At 51.0% G+C, this 19,676-nt stretch overlaps 1 protein-coding gene across 4 annotated transcripts in view; it reads right to left on the bottom strand.

Moving 5' to 3' along the window:
• The window catches only part of LOC144612040 (acid-sensing ion channel 1-like), a 655,031-nt gene that overhangs the window by 63,012 nt on the left and 572,343 nt on the right, over positions 1-19,676 (bottom strand). For all 4 annotated transcript variants that reach the window (XM_078431520.1, XM_078431518.1, XM_078431519.1 and 1 more), the window contains exons 2-4: positions 18,341-18,494; positions 12,920-13,047; positions 6,580-6,730 (exon numbers count right to left, since the gene is read on the bottom strand). In XM_078431520.1, coding sequence (XP_078287646.1) covers positions 6,580-6,730; positions 12,920-13,047; positions 18,341-18,494 — 433 coding nt within the window. The remainder of the gene's footprint in view (positions 1-6,579; positions 6,731-12,919; positions 13,048-18,340; positions 18,495-19,676) is intronic.

The following is a 19,676-nucleotide window of genomic DNA, read 5'->3' as shown; positions in this document are numbered from 1 at the left end:
TCCCAGGAATGAGTGGGTTAACATATGATGAGCGTTTGACGGCACTGGGCCTGTACTCACTGGAGTTTAGAAAGAAGAGAGGGAACCTCATTGAAACTTACCGAATGGTGAAAGGCCCGGATAGAGTGGATGTTTCCACTAGTGGGAGAGTCTAGGACCAGAGGGCACAGCCCCAGAATTAAGGGATGTTCTGTAGAAAGGAGATGAGGAGGGATTTCTTTAGTCAGAGGGTGGTGAATCTGTGGGATTCACTGCCACAGGCGGCTGTGGAGGCCAAGTCAGTGGATATTTTTAAAGCGGACATTGACAGATTTTTGATTAGTACGGGTGTCAGGAGTTATGGGGAGAAGGCAGGAGAATGGGGTTGAGAGGGAGAGATAGATCAGCCATGATTGAATGGTGGAGTAGATCTGATGGGCCGAAAGGCCTCATTCTGCTGCTGTGACTCATGAACTATGAACTCCCAACCGTGGTGGAGTCCATGCCATTGGATTCGGCTCTGTCTCTGTCAAGGACCGTGTGGTGGCTGTCCGTGCACCAGTCTCTCCAAGGGAAGAGGTATCACAGACAGGCGTTGGTGAGGCCACATTGTTTTGGGCACCATGTTATAGGAAAGATGTGAAGCTTGAAAAGATGGAGAGAAGATTTACGAGGATGTTGCCAGGACTCGAGGGTCTGAGCAGGAGAGGTTGAGCAGGCTGGGATTTCTTGAAGCACAGGAGGATGAGGGGTGACTTTATAGAAGTGTATAAAATCATGAGAGGAATAGATCGGATAGACCCCCAGAGTAGGTGAATCGAGGACCAGAGGACATAGGTTCAAGGTGAAGGGGAAAAGATTTAATAGGAATCTGAGGGGTAACTTTTTCACACAGAGGGTGGTGGGTGTATGGAACGAGCTGCCAGAGGAGGTAGTTGAGGCTGGGACTATCCCAATGTTTAAGAAACAGTTAGGCAGGTACATGGATAGGACAGGTTTGGAGGGAGGTGTCCTGTTGAGCCGGATGGTCACATCGCACAGCGAACTGGCACAGATCTACTTGCACTTTATTCTGTTTTAAAACTGTTCTAATCTGTTTCATTGGGTTGTTTAAATTAATACTGACTAGCTAATTAATTTATTGCATCGTATGGGAGGCGCATTCCCAACCTCACTGTACCCCTGTACAATGACAATAAAGATATATTGTATTGTATTGTATTGTAGGTGGGACTAGTGTAGGAGGCAACTACAGATAGACTCAAAAAGCTGGCGTAACTCAGTGGGACAGGCAGCATCTCTGGATAGAAGGGATGGGCGACATTTTGGGTCGAGACTCTTCTTGGTTGGTGTGGGCAAGTTGGGCGGAAGGGCCTGTTTCCACACTGTATCACTCTTTGAAGCATCCAGCTGGAGAGATATAGTCTGTGGCTCCATGATCAGCCTCCTCAGCCAACTCTTGACCCACAGAAAGCGCGACACGGTGGCGCAGCGGTAGAGTTGCTGCCTCACGGCGCTGGAGACCCGGGTTCCATCCCGACTAACGGTGCTGTCTGTACGGAGTTTGTACCTTCTCCCCGTGACCTGCATGGGTTTTCTCCGGGTGCTCCGGTTTCCTCCCACACTCCAAAGACGGACAGATTTGTAGGTTAATTGATTGATATACAGTAAATGTAAATTGTTCCGAGTGTGTGTAGGATAGTGTTCGTGTGCGGGGATCGCTGGTCGATGTAGGCCGAAGGGCCTGTTTCCGCGCTGTATCTCTAAACCAAACTAAGAAAGGACCCACCAGGTGGGCAATCAGACCTGACCCGCAGTGATCACCCATGGTGAACGATCAGATAATCTGCCTTGAAAATGCTGAAACAAGGATTAATGTTGGATCGGACAAAGCCAGTAATTTGAGCAACACACAGCCTTTTATAGCCACTTGAATGGTTAGACTTGCCCTCCACTTGGCAGCAAATCCAACAGACAATGCAGGCCTCTTCACTGGATGGTCACCCTGTATGTGCAGGGAGGAACTGCAGACGCTGGTTTAAACCGAAGGTGGACACAAAATGCCGGAGTAACTCAATGGGTCAGGCAGTACCCTGAAGAATCTCCGGTCTGAAGAAGGGTCCGGACCCGAAACTCTACCTATCCATGTTCTCCAGAGATGCTGCCTGACCCGCTGAGTTACTCCAGCACTCTGTGAAACGTCACCTATCCATGTTCTCCAGAGATGCTGCCTGACCCGCTGAGTTACTCCAGCACTCTGTGAAACGTCACCTATCCATGTTCTCCACAGATGCTGCCTGACCCGCTGAGTTACTCCAGCACTCTGTGAAACGTCACCTATCCATGTTCTCCACAGATGCTGCCTGACCCGCTGAGTTACTCCAGCACTCTGTGAAACGTCACCTATCCATGTTCTCCACAGATGCTGCCTGACCCGCTGAGTTACTCCAGTATTTTGTGTCTGTCTTTGGTAACCCTGTATGTTTGGGTCTTTGACTGCAGTGAGACTCCAGATACCATCTGTGCTCTCAAACACAGCCTCAGCGCTCTATAGGCGAGTGCCACTGGTTGTCTGAGCCGTAAAGGATTGGAAGCCCTTGCACTTTAATCCCATTAATTTGTCACCAGTCTGAAGAAGGGTCTCGACCCGAAATGTCACCCATTCCTTCTCTCCAGAGATGCTGCCTGTCCCGCTGAGTTACTCCGGCACTTTGTGTCGAGAGGATGAGAGGGGATCTTATCGGAACGTATACGATTATTAAGGGGCTGGACACGTTAGAGGCAGGAAACATGTTCCCAATGTTGGGGGAGTCCAGAACAAGGGGCCACAGTTTAAGAATAAGGGGTAGGCCATTTAGAACTGAGATGAGGAAAAACCTTTTCAGTCAGAGAGTTGTGAATCTGTGGAATTCTCTGCCTCAGAAGGCAGTGGAGGCCAATTCTCTGAATGCATTCAAGAGGGAGCTAGATAGAGCTCTTAAGGATAGCGGATGATCACATTGAATGGTGGTGCTGGCTCGAAGGGCCGAATGGCCTCCTCCTGCACCTATTGTCTATTGTGTCTATCTTTGGTTTTAACCAGCATCTGCAGTTCCTTCCTTCACATGAATTTGTCACCAGTTCCACGGTGCTGTTTGAAAGTTATTTTCAGTGCCACTGTGAAGGAGCTTGACACATTGTCATCCAATTTATGAGCACCCTGCTGTTGCATCCCTTCAAAATGCTGCTTACTGCAAAAACTCCGGTCTGTACGTCCATTGCCACCATTATTCAGGATGATGAATCCCCTTCCGTAACAGCAGGTAGATTCTCTTGCCTGTGTTCTCTTGCCTGAAAATGGAGAGCTCCCAAGCAAGAAAATGATAGGAACATAGAAACATAGAAAACAGGTGCTGGAGGAGGCTATTCGGCCGTTCCAGCCAGGACCGCCATTCACTGTGATCATGGCTGATCGTCCACAATCACAAGCCCTCTCCCCATACCCCCTGACTCCGTTAGCCCGAAGAGCTAAATCCAACCCCCTCTTGAAAACACTTGATGGCAAGGAACTATCACTGTGACATCTGTGTGCTAAAGCAATTTCTGTTTAGGCTGATCAAATTCATTTATGTGGCAGACCAGGAAAAGCACCGCGAGAGAGAAGAATATTATCAAGCAAGGCAAAGGTGTTCATTTATCGCTAAAATGGTGACAGGATACTGAAAATAATACAGAAGGTATTTTATTCTTGGCCAATCTCTGTTGCTTTCTCTCTTCCTGCCACGGCCACTTTCTTTGTGTCGAACTCTCTCGTCTATCTCTTCCACTTTGTCTCAATATGTCTTTTTTTAATTTCAAAATAGAATTTATTCATTCGACAATCCTAAAACTCTCAAGTCAACGTTTTCACAACGAGTAACATTATTCCATTACTTCATCGGAGCATGTCGAAGGTATTTATTTCACAAAATGCTGGAGTAACTCAGCAGGTCAGGCAGCATCTCAGAAGAGAAGGAATGGGCGACTTTTCGCTCCTGAGTTGCTGCCTGACCTGCTGAGTTACTCCAGCATTTTATGAAATAAATACCTTCAATTTGTACCAGCATCTGCAGTTATTTTCTTACACTCATGTGATCATGTTGTCAGTAATTATCCATTGACAAAACACAGTTGATAGTTGCTGGTGTTTTCACACAAGGTTTAACTTATTTGTGTGCATTGTAGGCTGTTCCAGAACCATGGCCCTTCCCCATCAAAACCAAGCAGCTTGCTTCAGTTTTAGATTTAGTTTTAGAGATACAGCGCGGAAACCGGCCCTTCGGCCCACCGGGTCCGCACCGACCAGCGATCCCTGCACACTAACACTACCCTACACACTAGGGACAATTTACACTTAAACCAAGCCAATTAGCCCGCACGTCTTTGGGTGTGGGAGGAAACCGGAGCGCCCGGAGAAAACCCAGGCGGGAGAACGTGCAAACTCCACGCAGACAGCACCCGTGGTCGGGATGGAACCCGGGTCTCCGGCGCTGCAAGCGCTGTAAGGCAGCAACTCTACTGTGGCCGCCCAGATTTCTCTAACTCTCCGTCTCTCTCCCTTTCTCTTAGGTTCTCTCTGTGTTGCTTTTACTCCTGTCTCTCTCCTTCTCTGTTTCCATCCCATTGTACCTCTCTGACCGAGTGTTGCGTTCTCCCATCTCTGTCCGTCCGGGATTATCCCCTCATCCCATCCAACAGAACATTCCAGGATTACTCGTTTGTGAACTGCTCTTGCGGGAGGAACCGGGAGCATCACCTTCGAAGGTTTAGTTTTAGTTTCGAGATACAGCGTGGAAACAGGCCCTTCAGCCCACCGAGTCCGTGCCGACCAGCGATCCCCGCACACTCACATCCCTGTCATCCCAATCATCCCTGTCCCGCCTGCAATTGGTCCAAATCGCTGCAGCGAGACTCCTGACGGGTACCCGTAAAAGGGACCACATCACCCCGATTCTGGCCTCGCTCCACTGGCTCCCAGTACAGTACAGAATCAACTTCAAGCTCCTCCTATTCACATACAAAGCCCTAAACGGGCTTGCCCCCCCATATGAAAAATCTTCTAACCCACCACTCTATCTCCAGGTCCCTCAGGTCGGCCGACTTGGGGCTACTCACTATCCCGCGGTCTAGGCTTAAGCTCAGGGGTGACCGCGCTTTTGCGGTTGCAGCTCCTAGACTGTGGAACAGCATCCCTCTCCCCATCAGAACTGCCCCCTCCATCCACTCCTTTAAGTCCAGGCTCAAAACCTATTTCTACTCCCTAGCGTTTGAGGCCCTCTGAGGGGGCGCTGTGAACTGTTTATGTATGTGCTGTTATGTTTGTGTGCCATTGTATGTTCGTTCTTAGTACCTGAACTGATGTACAGCACTTTGGTCAACGTGGGTTGTTTTTAAATGTGCTATACAAATAAAATTGACTTGACTTGACACTATCCTACACACACTGGGGACAATTTTAATTTATACCGAAGCCAATTAACCTACAAACCTGCACGTCTTTGGAGTGTGGGAGGAAACCAAAGGTCTCGGAGAAAACCCACGCAGGTCACGGGGAGAACGTACAAACTCCGTACAGACAGAACCTGTGGTCAGGATGGAGCCTGGTCTCTGGCGCTGTGAGGCAGCAACTCTACCGCTGCACCACCGTGCCACCCTATTTCTGTTGCTCTGCCTCTCTCTCTCTCTCTCTCTCTCCCTCTCTCTCTCTCCCTCTCTCCCTCTCTCTCTCTCTCTCTCTCTCCCTCTCTCTCTCTCTCTCTCTCTCTCTCTCTCTCTAGCATTTAAGCTTCCAAATGCAACAACAGTGTCATGTATGTGCATTTTTTTCACTAACTGGATAGCACGCAACAAAAGCTTTTCCCTGTACCTCGGTACACGTGACAATAATCAGCTAAACTCAACTAAACTCACATGAGGGGCGTCAGTAATTACAGCTGATCAGCACTGTGATCAGGCAACTGAACCATCCTCTCACCAACTAGAGAGCGGTCCTGACCTCCCATCTACCTCATTGGAGACCCTCGGACTATCTTTGATCGGACTTTACCTCGCACTAAACGTTATTCCCTTTATCCTGTATCTGCACACTGTGGACGGCTCGATTGTAATCATGTGCAGTCTTTCCGCTGACTGGACAGAACGCAACACAAAAGCTTTTCACTGTACCTCGGTACACGTGACAATAATAAACTGAACTAGGAATGGAGTTAAAAACAAAGTAAATCAGAATCAATTGCATCTGTTAGTGTCGGAACAAAAGAAGACTGGGTTTCATTCGATGAACTCCTTGTCTTAACTTATCTTCTTAGTGGATAAAACAAATTGATATCAGTCACCAAGACAGACACAAAGTGCTGGAGTAACTCAGCAGGTCAGGCAGCATCTCTGGAGAGAAGGAATGGGTGACGTTTCAGGTTGAGACCCTTCTTCAGACCCTTTCCTCTCTCCAGAGACGATGCCTGTCCCGCTGAGTTACTCCAGCTTTTTGTGCCTGTCTTCGGTTTAAACCAGCATCTGCAGTTCTTTCTTACACAATGACCAAGACATTAATTCTGCAACCCCACTGACTAAATAGCAACATACCTGGCATGTGGACCATGCGACAGTTACAGTTTTCAACCAAGTACCGGGTCTCACAGTCAATTCTACAGGCGGTGACGCTGTAGGTGTCAAAGAAGTCCGAGTCCATCGGAGTAGATTTGCAGTCGCCCCAGGGGGGAGGCAGGTAGATGAGCTGGCAGAGAGAACACAAACACACACGGTTATTCATCAGCTGTTCCAATGAAAGATGCTTCACTAAATGATCATGCTCAACAGACTTGATGTGGATGGGATGACTCGAGAATCCCTTCTACACTTGAGAGATACAGCGCGGAAACAGGCCCTTCAGCCCACCGAGTCCACACCGACCAGCGATCCCCGCACACTAACACTATCCCACACGCACTGGGGACAATTTACACTTACACCAAGCCAATTAACCTACAAATCAGCACGTCTTTGGAGTGTGGGAGGAAACCGGAGCACCCGGAGAAAACCCACGCAGGTCACGGGGAGAAGGTACAAACACCATACAGACAGCACCCGTGGTCTGGATGGAACCCGGGTCTCCGGCGCTGTGAGGCAGCAACTCTACCGCTGTACCACTGTGCCGCCCGTCACCCTTTAAAGTTTATCTTAACCACTCGACTTCAAGGAGAACAATCCCAACTGGTCTGGTTTCTTCCTGGAGCTGATGTCCTTATCCCTGGCATTAATCTGCAAAATGTCCTCGAAAATATAGTGTCCAGAATTGAACAAAATAGTTTAGCTGGAGCTTAATCAGTGATTTATAAATATGTAGGAGACAGCGTATACAGATTAGATACAGCATGGAAACAGGTCCTTCAGCCCACCAGGTGCACGTCGACCAGCCATCACCTGTGTAGACTAGAGTCATAGAGTGATACAGTGTGGAAACAGGCCCTTTGGCCCAACTTGCCCACATCGGACAACATGCCTCATCTACACTAATCCCACCTGCCCGCGTTTAGCCCATATTCCTCTAAACCTGTCCTATCCATGTACCCGTCTAACTATTTCTTAAACGTTGGGATAGTCCCAGCCTCAACTACCTCCTCCGGCAGCTCGTTCCATACACCCACCACCCTCTGTGTGAAAAAGTTACCCCTCAGGCTCCTATCAAAACGTTCCCCTCTCACCTTGGTTCTTGATTCCCCTACTCTGGGTAAAAGACTGTGCTACCCAATCTACTCCTCTCATGATCTTGTACACCTAAAAAAAAATCACCTCTCATCCTCCTGTGCTCCAAGGGATAAAGTCCTAGCCTACTCAACTTCTCCCTATAGCTCAGGCACCTCGAGTCTTGGCCACATCCTACAGACTAACTCAGACAACAGGTGCAGGAGGAGGCCATTCAGCCCTTCGAGCCAGCACCGACATTCAATGTGATCATGGCTGATCATCCACAATCAGTACCCCGTTCCTGCTTTCTCCCCATATCCCTTGATTCCGTTAGCCCAAAGAGCTAAATCTAACTCTCTCTTGAAAACATCCAGTGAATTGGCCTCCACTGCCTTCTGTGGCAGAGAATTCCACAGATTCACAACTCTCTGGCTGAAAAAGTTTTTCCTCATCTCAGTCCGAAATGGCCGACCCCTTATTCTTAAACAGTGACCCCTGGTTCTGGACTCCCCCAACATGGGGAACATTTTTCCTACATCTAGCCTGTCCAATGCCTTAAGAACTTTATATGTTTCTTTAAGATCCCCTCTCTTCCTTCTAAATTCCAGTGAATACAAGTCCAGTCGACCCATTCTATAGCCCAGTCGACCCATTCTATAGCCCAGTCGACCCATTCTATAGTCCAGTCGGCCCATTCTATAGCCCAGGCGACCCATTCTATAGCCCAGTCGACCCATTCTTTAGCCCAGTCGGCCCATTCTATAGCCCAGTCGACCCATTCTATAGCCCAGTCGACCCATTCTATAGCCCAGTCGACCCATTCTATAGCCCAGTCGATCCATTCTATAGCCCAGTCGACCCATTCTATAGCCCAGTCGACCCATTCTATAGCCCAGTCGACCCATTCTATAGCCCAGTCGATCCATTCTATAGCCCAGTCGATCCATTCTATAGCCCAGTCGACCCATTGTATAGCCCAGTCGACCCATTCTATAGCCCAGTCGACCCATTCTATACCCAGTCGACCCATTCTATAGCCCAGTCGACCCATTCTATAGCCCAGTCGACCCATTCTATAGCCCAGTCGATCCATTCTATAGCCCAGTCGACCCATTCTATAGCCCAGTCGACCCATTCTTTAGCCCAGTCGACCCATTCTATAGCCCAGTCGACCCATTCTTTAGCCCAGTCGACCCATTCTATAGCCCAGTCGACCCATTCTATAGCCCAGTCGACCCATTCTATAGCCCAGTCGACCCATTCTATAGCCCAGTCGACCCATTCTATAGCCCAGTCGACCCTGTAGTGAGTCCAAATCGAGCGATGTTATCAAAAGACTTTATTCTTTGGTAAAAACCGTGACAAAACGCAACGCACTTACTTTGGACACACACTACTTAACTAGCTAATATAATCTAATCTAATCTCTCCAGTTTGGCGCCAGACACTCCTATACCTCGCGCTCCCGCACCACGTGACCCGTTAGCCCAACCGAGGGTTCGAGACCCCCCCGCCAATCCGTATGTCCCTACATGACCCCCCCCAGAACCCTCGAAACCATACCTCACGGGCGCCCGGACCTCCCTCCCGGAACGTGTACGGAGGGGGGAAACCGATACCGCCAACGTGACAGGAGGCGGGGAGGCCGCCGCCGCTGGAGGCGATGGAGGGGCCACGGGAGCGGAGGGTGCAGGTGACGGAGAGCGCTTGATCGGCAGCGACGGCCCGGGCCCAACCATAGGCGGCGGGGGTCCGAGAGGTGGCAAACAGGGCGCCGCTGGTTGGACCAGTGGAGCGGCCACTGGCCGGCCCCGGCGCGGAGGCTGGGCCACCGACATTGCCTGTCCCGCTGAGGCAGACATTGCCTGGCGAGGGCCTGTTTGACCGCGACAAAAGCCGTCTCTGCAGCTGCGGACCACACCAACTCAGCAGGGTTACCCGCGAGGCATTGAAAAAGGGGGCGCATGACCCGAGCTGCTGCAGGCACGAACCAATGATAAAAGTTCACCATGCCCACGAATTCCTGCAAACCCTTGATGGTAGTAGGGCGTGGAAAAGAGCGGACCGCGTCCACCGTAGCTGGCAAAGGAGTGGCACCGGCCGATGTAACCCGGTGACCTAAAAAATCCACCGCTGACAGGCCGAATTGGCATTTGGCCGGATGGAGGATCAGGCCGTGGTCTTGCAGCCTCTGGAACACCGTGCGGAGATGGACCAAGTGCTCCTGGACCGAACGGCTGGCAATCAAAATATCATCAAGGTAAATAAACACGAACGGCAAACCTCGACCCACCCGGTCCATCAGACGCTGGAATGCCTGAGCTGCATTTTTAAGGCCGAAAGGCATACGCAACCACTCAAACAACCCGAACGGAGTAATGGTAGCCGTTTTTGGAATGTCCGGCGGGTGGACCGGGATCTGATGATATCCCCGCACTAAATCGATCTTAGAAAAAATTGTAGCCCCCTCCAGGCTAGCTGAGAAGTCCTGAATGTGCGGAATCGGGTAGCGGTCCGGCCGTGTTGCCGCGTTAAGTCGTCGGAAATCCCCACATGGTCTCCACCCCCCAGACGCTTTGGAAACCATATGCAAGGGGGAGGCCCATGGACTACTCGAAGGCCGAATAATTCCCAGCCTCTCCAAGTTGAGGAACTCCTCGCGAGCAATGGCCAGCTTGTCGGGTGGGAGGCGCCGTGCCCGGGCAAAAACCGGCGGCCCCTCGGTCGGGATGAAATGCACGACCCCATGCTTCTCGGAAGGTGCATCGAACCGCTGAACGATGAGCTGCGGGAAGTCCGCTAGGACCGCATCGAACTGACCGGGGGCCGTGGTAATGGCCTGGATCGCTGAACTGGGTGGGGCGGCGCTTGGAGGGGCCGCAGGCCCCGTACCTCAGGGCCGTACGCTAGCCGAGGGCTGCAGGCCCCTCCCGCGGACGTCTACGACCAACGAAAACGCCCATAGGAAATCCGCACCCAAAATGGCCTGGCCCACATCCGCAACGATGAAATCCCAACGGTAGGTCCTGGACTCGAAGGACAGGGACATAGCCCTTTTACCGTAAGTACGGATGGGGTTCACTGCAATGAGGGGCATCCCCTTCCCCTCCGCTTGAACTTCGCAGTGATAGGGGGGCACAATACTCACGACCGCTCCCGTATCCACCAGAAAAACGATCCCGGTACCTTGGTCCGTCGCATAGAGGCGGCAGTTACGGCCAATCGAGACTGCCTCTACATTCGATCGGCCCAGGCATTTCCCGGAAACGAACACGGGGCTCTGCAGCTTCGAGCCTCACTGCCCCACCGCCGATGGAAGAAACACCAGCCGCGCCTATTCGGCCCTGTTGCTCGAGCCCGCGACCAATAAACATGTTCCGCAGCCCCTTCTTGGCGGGCTGACTGCGAAATAGCGGCCGATGCGTCGCTCTCTCGGCCGCTCCACCGACTGCCGCTGGGCCTCGAGACCCGATTAACCGAGTCGTCTCGGGTGTGCCGCTCCCTGACGAGCGCGTCGGCTTTCTCGGCGAACGCTACTGGATCTTCAAACGAGGCGTCGGCCAACACTAACCTGACGTCCCGGGGTAGTTTCTCCCGAAATGCCGCTTCAAAAACCACACACGGCTGATGGTCGCCTACCAAGGTCAGCATCTCGGTCATCAACTCCGACGGTAGCCGCTGCCCCAGCTCTGGTAAATGGAGGAGCTTCAGAGCCCGCTGGTTCTGGCTCCAGCCGAAAGTCCTCAGGAGGAGCCTCTTGAGCCCCGCGTACTGCTCCGCTTGGGGTGGGCTGGTCAGGTATTGACTGACCCGCGCAGCCACCTCCGCCTGCAGACAGCTCACCAGGTGGTGGAACTTCTCCTGGTCTTCCTCCACCCTTTTAAGATGGAACTGTGATTCCGCCTGCACAAACCACAGGTGCGGCTGATGGGCCCAGAATGGCGGTAGGTAAACCTCGCCCGCGCTCGCTCCCACCTGTGACATTCTGCGTGTTCGCTTCAGATCTTACGTTCGGGGTCACCAATGTAGTGAGTCCAAAAACGAGCGTTATTATCAAAAGACTTTATTCTTCGTAAAATCCGTGACAAAACGCAACGCACTTACTTTGGACACACACTACTTAACTAGCTAATATAATATAATATAATCTCTCCAGTTTGGCGCCAGACACTCCTATACCTCGCGCTCCCGCACCACGTGACCCGTTAGCCCAACCGAGGGTTCGAGACCCCCCCGCCAATCCGTATGTCCCTACAACCCATTCTATAGCCCAGTCGATCCATTCTATAGCCCAGTCGACCCATTCTATAGCCCAGTCGACCCATTCTATAGCCCAGTCGACCCATTCTATACCCAGTCGACCCATTCTATAGCCCAGGCGACCCATTCTATAGCCCAGTTGACCCATTCTATAGCCCAGGCGACCCATTCTATAGCCCATTCAATCCATTCTATAGCCCAGGCGACCCATTCTATAGCCCATTCAATCCATTCTATAGCCCAGTCGACCCATTCTATAGCCCAGTCGACCCATTCTGTTCAACAAAATGTGTCCAGCTCATCACTGCCGATAAGCTTCACGTTTGTGAGTGAGCATCTTATTCCATTCCCCAACACCTCAGGCCAAATCTTAGCACTGAGATTCTTTGAGAGGTTTGATGCGTGTGAAGTGGTTGTATGTACAGGTTCATGAAAAACAAAAAGCAGAAAATGGTGGCGCCATGCATGGGGTGAGTCAGCAATGCATGGGGTGACTCATGCATGGGGTGAGTCAGCAAACCTTGCTTGCTGCTTTTGTGGGGATCTCTGGAAAGGTCACAAGTGAGCCACTTAACAGAGGCACAACGGTGCACAATGTTGTAACAACGGGGTGGCACAGCGGGTAGAGCCGCTGCCTCACAGCGCCACAGACCCGGATTCCAGCCTGACCTCGGGTACTGTCTGTGTGTGGAGTTTGCACGTTCTCCCCGTGACCTGCGTGGGTTTTCTCCGGGTGCTCCGGTTTCCTCCCACACTCCAAAGACGTGCGGGTTTGTGGGTTAATCGGCCCCTCTGTAAATTGCCCCCTAGTGTGCAGGGAGTGGGATAACACGGGACTAGTGTGAATGGGTGATCGCTGGTCACCACGGACTCGGTGGGCTGAAGGGCCTGTTTCCGTGCAAACATAAAAATCTCTTCGATCTTTTGAATAAGTGGCCGATGCGACTGAGGGTGCGAGCGTGGCAACGGCTCCTCATACCCGCTGTTCCTGGCAGGACACAAACGTCTGAAAGCCTGGTGGCACTCCGAAACCCAGCTGGTCGATAAACGGTGGCTCATTCTGACCATGGATCTGAACCTTTATACCAGCTTCGAAGGAGGTTTCATCTGCGTGAGAGAACAGAGTAGACAGACGTTAATAGCACATCAGTGAACTCCTGAGCTGGCATCATCAAGCAATAAAGCTAGGAACTTGGAGAACTGGGGGCTTTTCCTTATCTATGGTACACATGTTTGCAATCGAGCCGTCCACAGTGTACAGATACAGGATAAAGGGAATAACGTTTAGTGCGAGGTAAAGACCAGTAGAGTCCAATTAAAGATAGTCCAAGGGTCTCCAATGAGGTAGATGGTAGATAGTAAGTAGTTCAGGACCACTCTCTAGTTGCAGTAGGATGGTTCAGTTGCCTGATAACAGCTGGGAAGAAACTGTCCCTGAATCTGGAGGTGTGCGTTTTCAGGATTGTTCAAATATGAATGGATTTCCTCTCATCTCCTGCATTGCACAGTAAAATAGACTTACAGCAACTCCGGTGTAGCAATGAATAGAGTCCCTGGCTTGAACCCCATCTCACAGAAACATAGACAATAGGTGCAGGAGGAGGCCATTCGGCCCTTCGAGCCTGTACACACCACCATTCATTGTGATCATGGCTGATCATCCACAATCAGTAACCCGTGCCTGCCTTCCCCCCATATCCCTTGATTCCGCTAGCCCCTAGAGCTCGATCTATCTCTCTCTTTTAAATCCATCCAGTGATTTGGCCTCCACTGCCCTCTGTGGCAGAGAATTCCACAAATTCACAACTCTCTGGGTGATAACGTTCCTCCTCACCTCACCTTGTGACGAGCAACTAATTTGCCTGGTACACGTGAAAATGAGATCCAGAAAAGGAAAACTGCACCATGCCGTCTGATGGCAGGATGATGGAGGTGTCTCACCTGTGTTCTCTGTGCCTCTGTCTCTCTGGAACAGCCGGTAGGGGATGGCCATTATGCTTTCCACAGATCAATCACACAAAGTACACTGATCTCAGTGGTCACTAGATAACTGACTGCCCATTTTGCTGCATGCTTTTTGAGCTCACTGAGTTAGACCAGGCTGACCATTTTATACCCTCATTATAACAGACCATGTTATTGCCAATTGTCCACTATAACCTAGTTGGGGGGGAGGGAGCTAAATAAGTACAGTATTGGAAAAATAACCAATAAACATGCTCTGAACAGCTAAAGTATAGCTTGAGACCAATGAACGCCTCAGTTACAACAGATTTTGTCCGCTACAACCAAAACCCATTATAAAGAGGTCCGTAATAACGAAGGTCCGTAATGAATTCATTAGTTTATTAGTTCATAAGTGATAGGAGCAGAATTAGTTCATAAGTGATAGGAGCAGAATTGGGCCATTCAGCCCATCAAGTCTACTCCGCCATTCACTCATGGCTGATCTATCTCTCCCTCCTAACCCCATTCTCCTGCCTTCCCCCCATAACCCCTGACACCCGTACTCTGACGTACTAATCAAGAATCTATCTATCTCTGCCTTAAATATATCCACTGACTTGGCCTCCACAGCCGTCTGTGGCAATGAATCCCACAGATTCACCGCCCTCTGACTAAAGAAATTCCTCCTTATCTCCTTCGTAAAGGAACGTCCTTTAATTCTGAGGCTGTGCCCTCTGGTCCTCGACTCTCCCACTAGTGGAAACATCCTCTCCACATCCACTCTACACTATGCCACTGTCCACGTCACTATCGTTATTCTTTCTCAAGGTCACATCATTTATAACATGCCTCCTCCCTCCAGCAATAAGGTAATAAATTAGAAACAGCCAGCATGAAGTTTAAGGTGGACATTTCGTCTCACTGGTCGATGGTGACTGCGTTGCCCGACTTGGCTTGTCTCTACAGGCGGCCGCCCCGCCCTGCCAGTCCTTCCTCTGGCTGTTTGGCCCACATCCCAAACCCACGACCTCTGGCACCATGAAGGATAACGGCAGTGTGCATACAGGGAAACACCACCAGCCGTAGATTCCCCTCCATACCTCCGTCTATGGGCATACATCCCCCTTCCTCCTTCATCATCTGCAACTCTCTTCCCAATCCTGCAGGTTCTTCAGATGAAGGGAACGCCTGATCAGTGCGGGTGTCAGGGGTTACGGGGAGAAGGCAGGAGAATGGGGTTGGGAGGGAGAAACGGATCAGCCATGATGGACTGGCGGAGTGGGCTTGACGGGCTGAATGGCCTCATTCTGCTCCTAACACTTATGAACGTATGGAGGACTGCAGCTCGCCCCCACCTTCTCATGGGGAGGGAGGGAGGGAGGGACAGGCCAATGATGTTCAGAGCCCAAAAATGACTATTGAAAAAAAGCCGAAGGCAGAAGTGTACGTTCCAAACCAGCGTGGAGGTTGCCTGCAGGAAGCGGGAAGTGTATCGCAGAGAATGTGCGTTCACAGAGTTGCAGGAGCACCTGTCAGAAGTAGTCTTGGCACAAGCCTGAGAATTTGCTGAGTATATTAGCAGTTACTGTAGGACTGGACAAGGCTTCGTCAGGTTCGTCGGAGGCGAGGAGCAGGGGCCGGTGGGAGGGTGAGCCGGGGCCATGCCCCCAGCGTCTTGGGGTCGGCTGCAGGAGGCACCCCCGGGACACAATGATGGCCGCCGGGCGAGGAGAGGAGAGTTACACAGTGATACAGCGTGGAAACAGGCCCTTCGGCCCAACTTGCCCACACCGGCCAACATGTCCCATCTACACTAGTCCCACCTGCTCGCATTTGGTCCATATCCCTCCAAACCTGTCCTATCCATGTACCTGTCTAACTGTTTCTTAAACGTTGGGATAGTCCCAGCCTCAACTACCTCCTCCGGCAGCTCATTCCATACACCCACCACCCTCTGATTCCTATTAAATCTTTTCCCCTTCTCCTTGAACCTGTGTCCTCTGGTCCTCAATTCCCCAACTCTGGGGAAGAGATTCTGTGCATCTACCCGACCTATTCCTCTCATGATTTTGTACACCTCTATAAGATCACCCCTCATCCTCCTGCGCTCCAAGGAATAGAGACCCAGCCTACTCAACCTCTCCCTGTAGCTCAGACCCTCTTGGCCTGATAACATCCTCATAAAGTGTGAAGAAGGGTCTCGACCCGAAACGTCGCCCATTCCTTCTCTCCAAGATGCTGCCTGACCTGGAGTTACTCCAGCATTTTGTGATACCTTCGATTTGTACCAGCATCTGCAGTTATTTTTCTATACATCCTCATAAATCTTCTCTGAACCCTTTCAAGCTTGACAATGTCTTTCCTATAACATGGTGCCCAGAACTGAACACAAGTACAACAGGTAGAGCAAAGGGGAAGATACAGAGTGCAGAATATAGTTCTCAGAATATGTAGCGCACCAGTTCCACAGACAAAGTCCAATGTCCCCAATGGGGTAGAGGTGAATCGGACTGCACACTCATTGGAGATCTTAGGACTATCTTTAATCAGACTTTACTGGACTTTATCTCGCACTAAACGTTATCCATTTATCCATGTATCTGTACACTGTGGACGGTTCGATTGTAATCTTTTTGTGACTGGATAGCACATGTTCACTGTACCTCGGTACACGTGACAATAATATACTAAACTAAAGGCTAGCTTATGGAAGGGCCGTTCAGAAGCCTGATCACAGAGGGGAAGAATCTGTTCCTGAGTCTGGTGGTGCGCGCTTTCAAGCTTCGGTACCTTCTGCCGGGCGGGAGCAGGGAGGAGGAGGAATGACCGGGATGGGACAGGGACAGGTCTCTGATTATGTCGGCTGCTTTACCGAAACAGCGCGAAGTGTCGGTGGAGTCAATGGTTGGAAAGAAGAGCTTTCAGTTGGTGCAAGGGTGGAGGTTGACAACACCTGAGGCTGGGGTGCCACCGAACACTGGGGTACCGAGGAGCCTCCAGTATATTATCCAGTACCATCGATGATAAATACATCTCGGGTATTAACGAGACTTGGCTTTAGGAGTGATCACACAGCGATAGACTTGCATAGCAATTAACTTATGATGAGTGTTTGTCGGCACTGGGCCTGTACTCGCTGGAGTTTAGGAGGATGAGGGGGGACCTCATTGAAACTTACTGAATAGTGAAAGGCCTGGATAGAGTGGATGTGGTGAGGATGTTTCCACTAGTGGGAGAGTCTGGGACCAGAGGGCACAGCCTCAGAATTAAAGGATGTTCCTTTAGGAAGGAGATGAGGAGGAATTTCTTTAGCCAGAGGGTGGTGAATCTGTGGGATTCATTGCCACAGACGGCTGTGGAGGCCAAGTCAGTGGATATTTTTAAGGCAGAGATAGATAGATTCTTGATCAGTGCGGGTGTCAGGGGTTATGGGGAGAAGGCAGGAGAATGGGGTTAGGAGGGAGAGATAGACCAGCCATGATTGAATGGTGGAGTGGACTCGATGGGCCGAATGGCCTAATTCTGTTCCTATCACTTACGACCTTAGGAATAGACTTGCTAATAGGCTAGGGGGAGAAGGCAGCAGAATGGGGTTGAGAGGGAAAGCATGCACTCTATCTCTCAAAGTTTACAGTGTGCACTCGTAATACCATGTTACAGTGATAGGGACTATACCAAAATGATGCCTGGTCGAGGGAGCCTTAGCTACAGGGAGAGGTTGGATAGACTGGGATTGTTTCCTCTGGAACGCTGGAGGTTGTGGGGAGACCTGATAGAGGTGTGCAACATTGTGAGAGGCATAGATAGGGTAGACAGTCAGAACCTTTCCCAGGGTGGAGATGTCCAACACTAGAGGGCGTAGCTATAAGGTGAGAGGGGAAAAGTTTAATGGAGATGTGTGAGGCAGGTTGTTTACACAGAGGGGGGTGGGGGCCTGGAACGCGCTGCCAGGGGTGGTGGTGGAGGCAGATACCATAGTGGTGTTTAAGAGACTTTTGTACATGGATGTGCAGGGGATGGAGGGATAGGGGTTATGTGCAGGCAGATAAGAGTTGATCTTGGCATCATGTTCGGCACAGACATTGTGGGCCGAAGGGCCTGTTCTTGTGCTGCATTGCTCAATGTTCTGTGATAGGGATCTTACGAAATAGCATATCTGTATTTTGAATATACATGAAATCAAAATACGTGCAGTTCTGAGAAATACAACATTTAATTTTATTTCAAAATTATACGTGACCGGTCTGTGTCAGCCAGTTCAATGTTGTAACAGAGCCAACTTTACGGTAAATTGAGTTGAATTAAAATGGCCGCTGCGGCAGCCTGAGCTCATGAACAAAACCACAGCACAATTTTGTTTACTACTGAAATTGTGCAGCATACTTGCATTGAGATATAACCTCGGGTGCGTGCATGCTGGAAGGTGACGTGCTTGGAGCAGATGGCTATTTACCTGTTTCACCCCAGACGGGAAGGTACTCATCCTGTTGGATGTCCAGCATCAGTTCCAGACCGTTCCCTGTTCCGCCCTTCAAGGTGGTCAAGATTGGCTGGTCTTTAGTCTGGCCCGAGTTGAAAGTGTAGCACTTGCCGTACCTTGTAAATACCTGCAAGAAACAAAGTAGTTTTGAGTTAGATGCGGAGGGGACTGACGTTCAGGATCAAAATGCACAGCCAAACCGCCAAAATATATTATAAACTGGTGCAGCCCTTGGGAAGGCCGCACTGAGGCCAACGCGGTGAACTGATCGAACACGGTGGCGCAGCGGGTAGAGTTGCTGCCTCACAGAGCCAGAGACCCGGGTTCCATCCAGACCACGGGTGCTGTCTGTACCGAGTTTGTACGTTCTCCCCGTGACCTGCGTGGGTTTTCCCCGGTTTCCTCCCACGCTCCAAAGACGTGCGGGTTTGTAGGTTAATTCGTTTCTGTAAGTTGTAAATTGTCCCTAGTGTGTGTAGGATAGTGCTAGTGTGCGGGGATCGCTGGTCGGCGTGGACTAGTTGGCAAGTTTGGACGAAGGGCCTGCATCCGCGCTGTATCTCTAAACTAAACTAAACTGATGAGAGCCGCAGACCTTTAAGCCAAAGTCATGGTAGGATTTCAGAAAGAAAGACATAAAGTGGGGGCCTGTAATGTGAGGGTTAAACAGGCCATGCCAGCTAAAATGGAGTTGCCAGCTCAATTAGCAGCATCACGCTTTATAACCTAGTTTAGGAAGACAAGCAAAAGCCTCTGGAGGTAAGATTACTTGCTGGGACCTGCAAAGAGTGAAACCTTCTGTGGGGTCGTTAAGATAGATTCTGGCTTCCTCGCCGGCCCCTTATACGACACGTCTCATGTCTTCCGTCAGTAAGCTGGATAGCTGGTTCTAGCCTCACAGTCACAGAGTGATACAGCGTGGAAACAGGCCCTTCTGCCCAACTTGCCCACACCGACCAACATGTCCCATCTACACTAGTCCCACCTGTCTGCGTTTGGTCCATATCCCTCCAAACCTGTCCTATCCATGTACCTGTCCAACTGTTTCACAAACGTTGTGTTAGTCCCAGCGCTGGGTCCCCCCACGCCCGGCCCCCCCACATTGGATCCCCCCACGCCCGGCCCCCCCACACTGGGTCCCCCCCACATTGGGTCCCCCACACTGGGTCCCCCACGCCTGGTCCCCCCACACTGGGTCCCCCCCACACTGGGTCCCCCCACACCGGGTTCCCCTCACGCCCGGCCCCCCCACACTGGGTCCCCCCACACCCGGCCCCCCCACGCTGGGTCCTCCCCCCACCGGGTCCCC

Source organism: Rhinoraja longicauda, chromosome 42 (assembly GCF_053455715.1).
Source record: "Rhinoraja longicauda isolate Sanriku21f chromosome 42, sRhiLon1.1, whole genome shotgun sequence".
Classification (NCBI taxonomy): Eukaryota; Metazoa; Chordata; class Chondrichthyes; order Rajiformes; family Arhynchobatidae; genus Rhinoraja; species Rhinoraja longicauda.
This window is presented reverse-complemented; position numbering and strand designations above follow the sequence as displayed.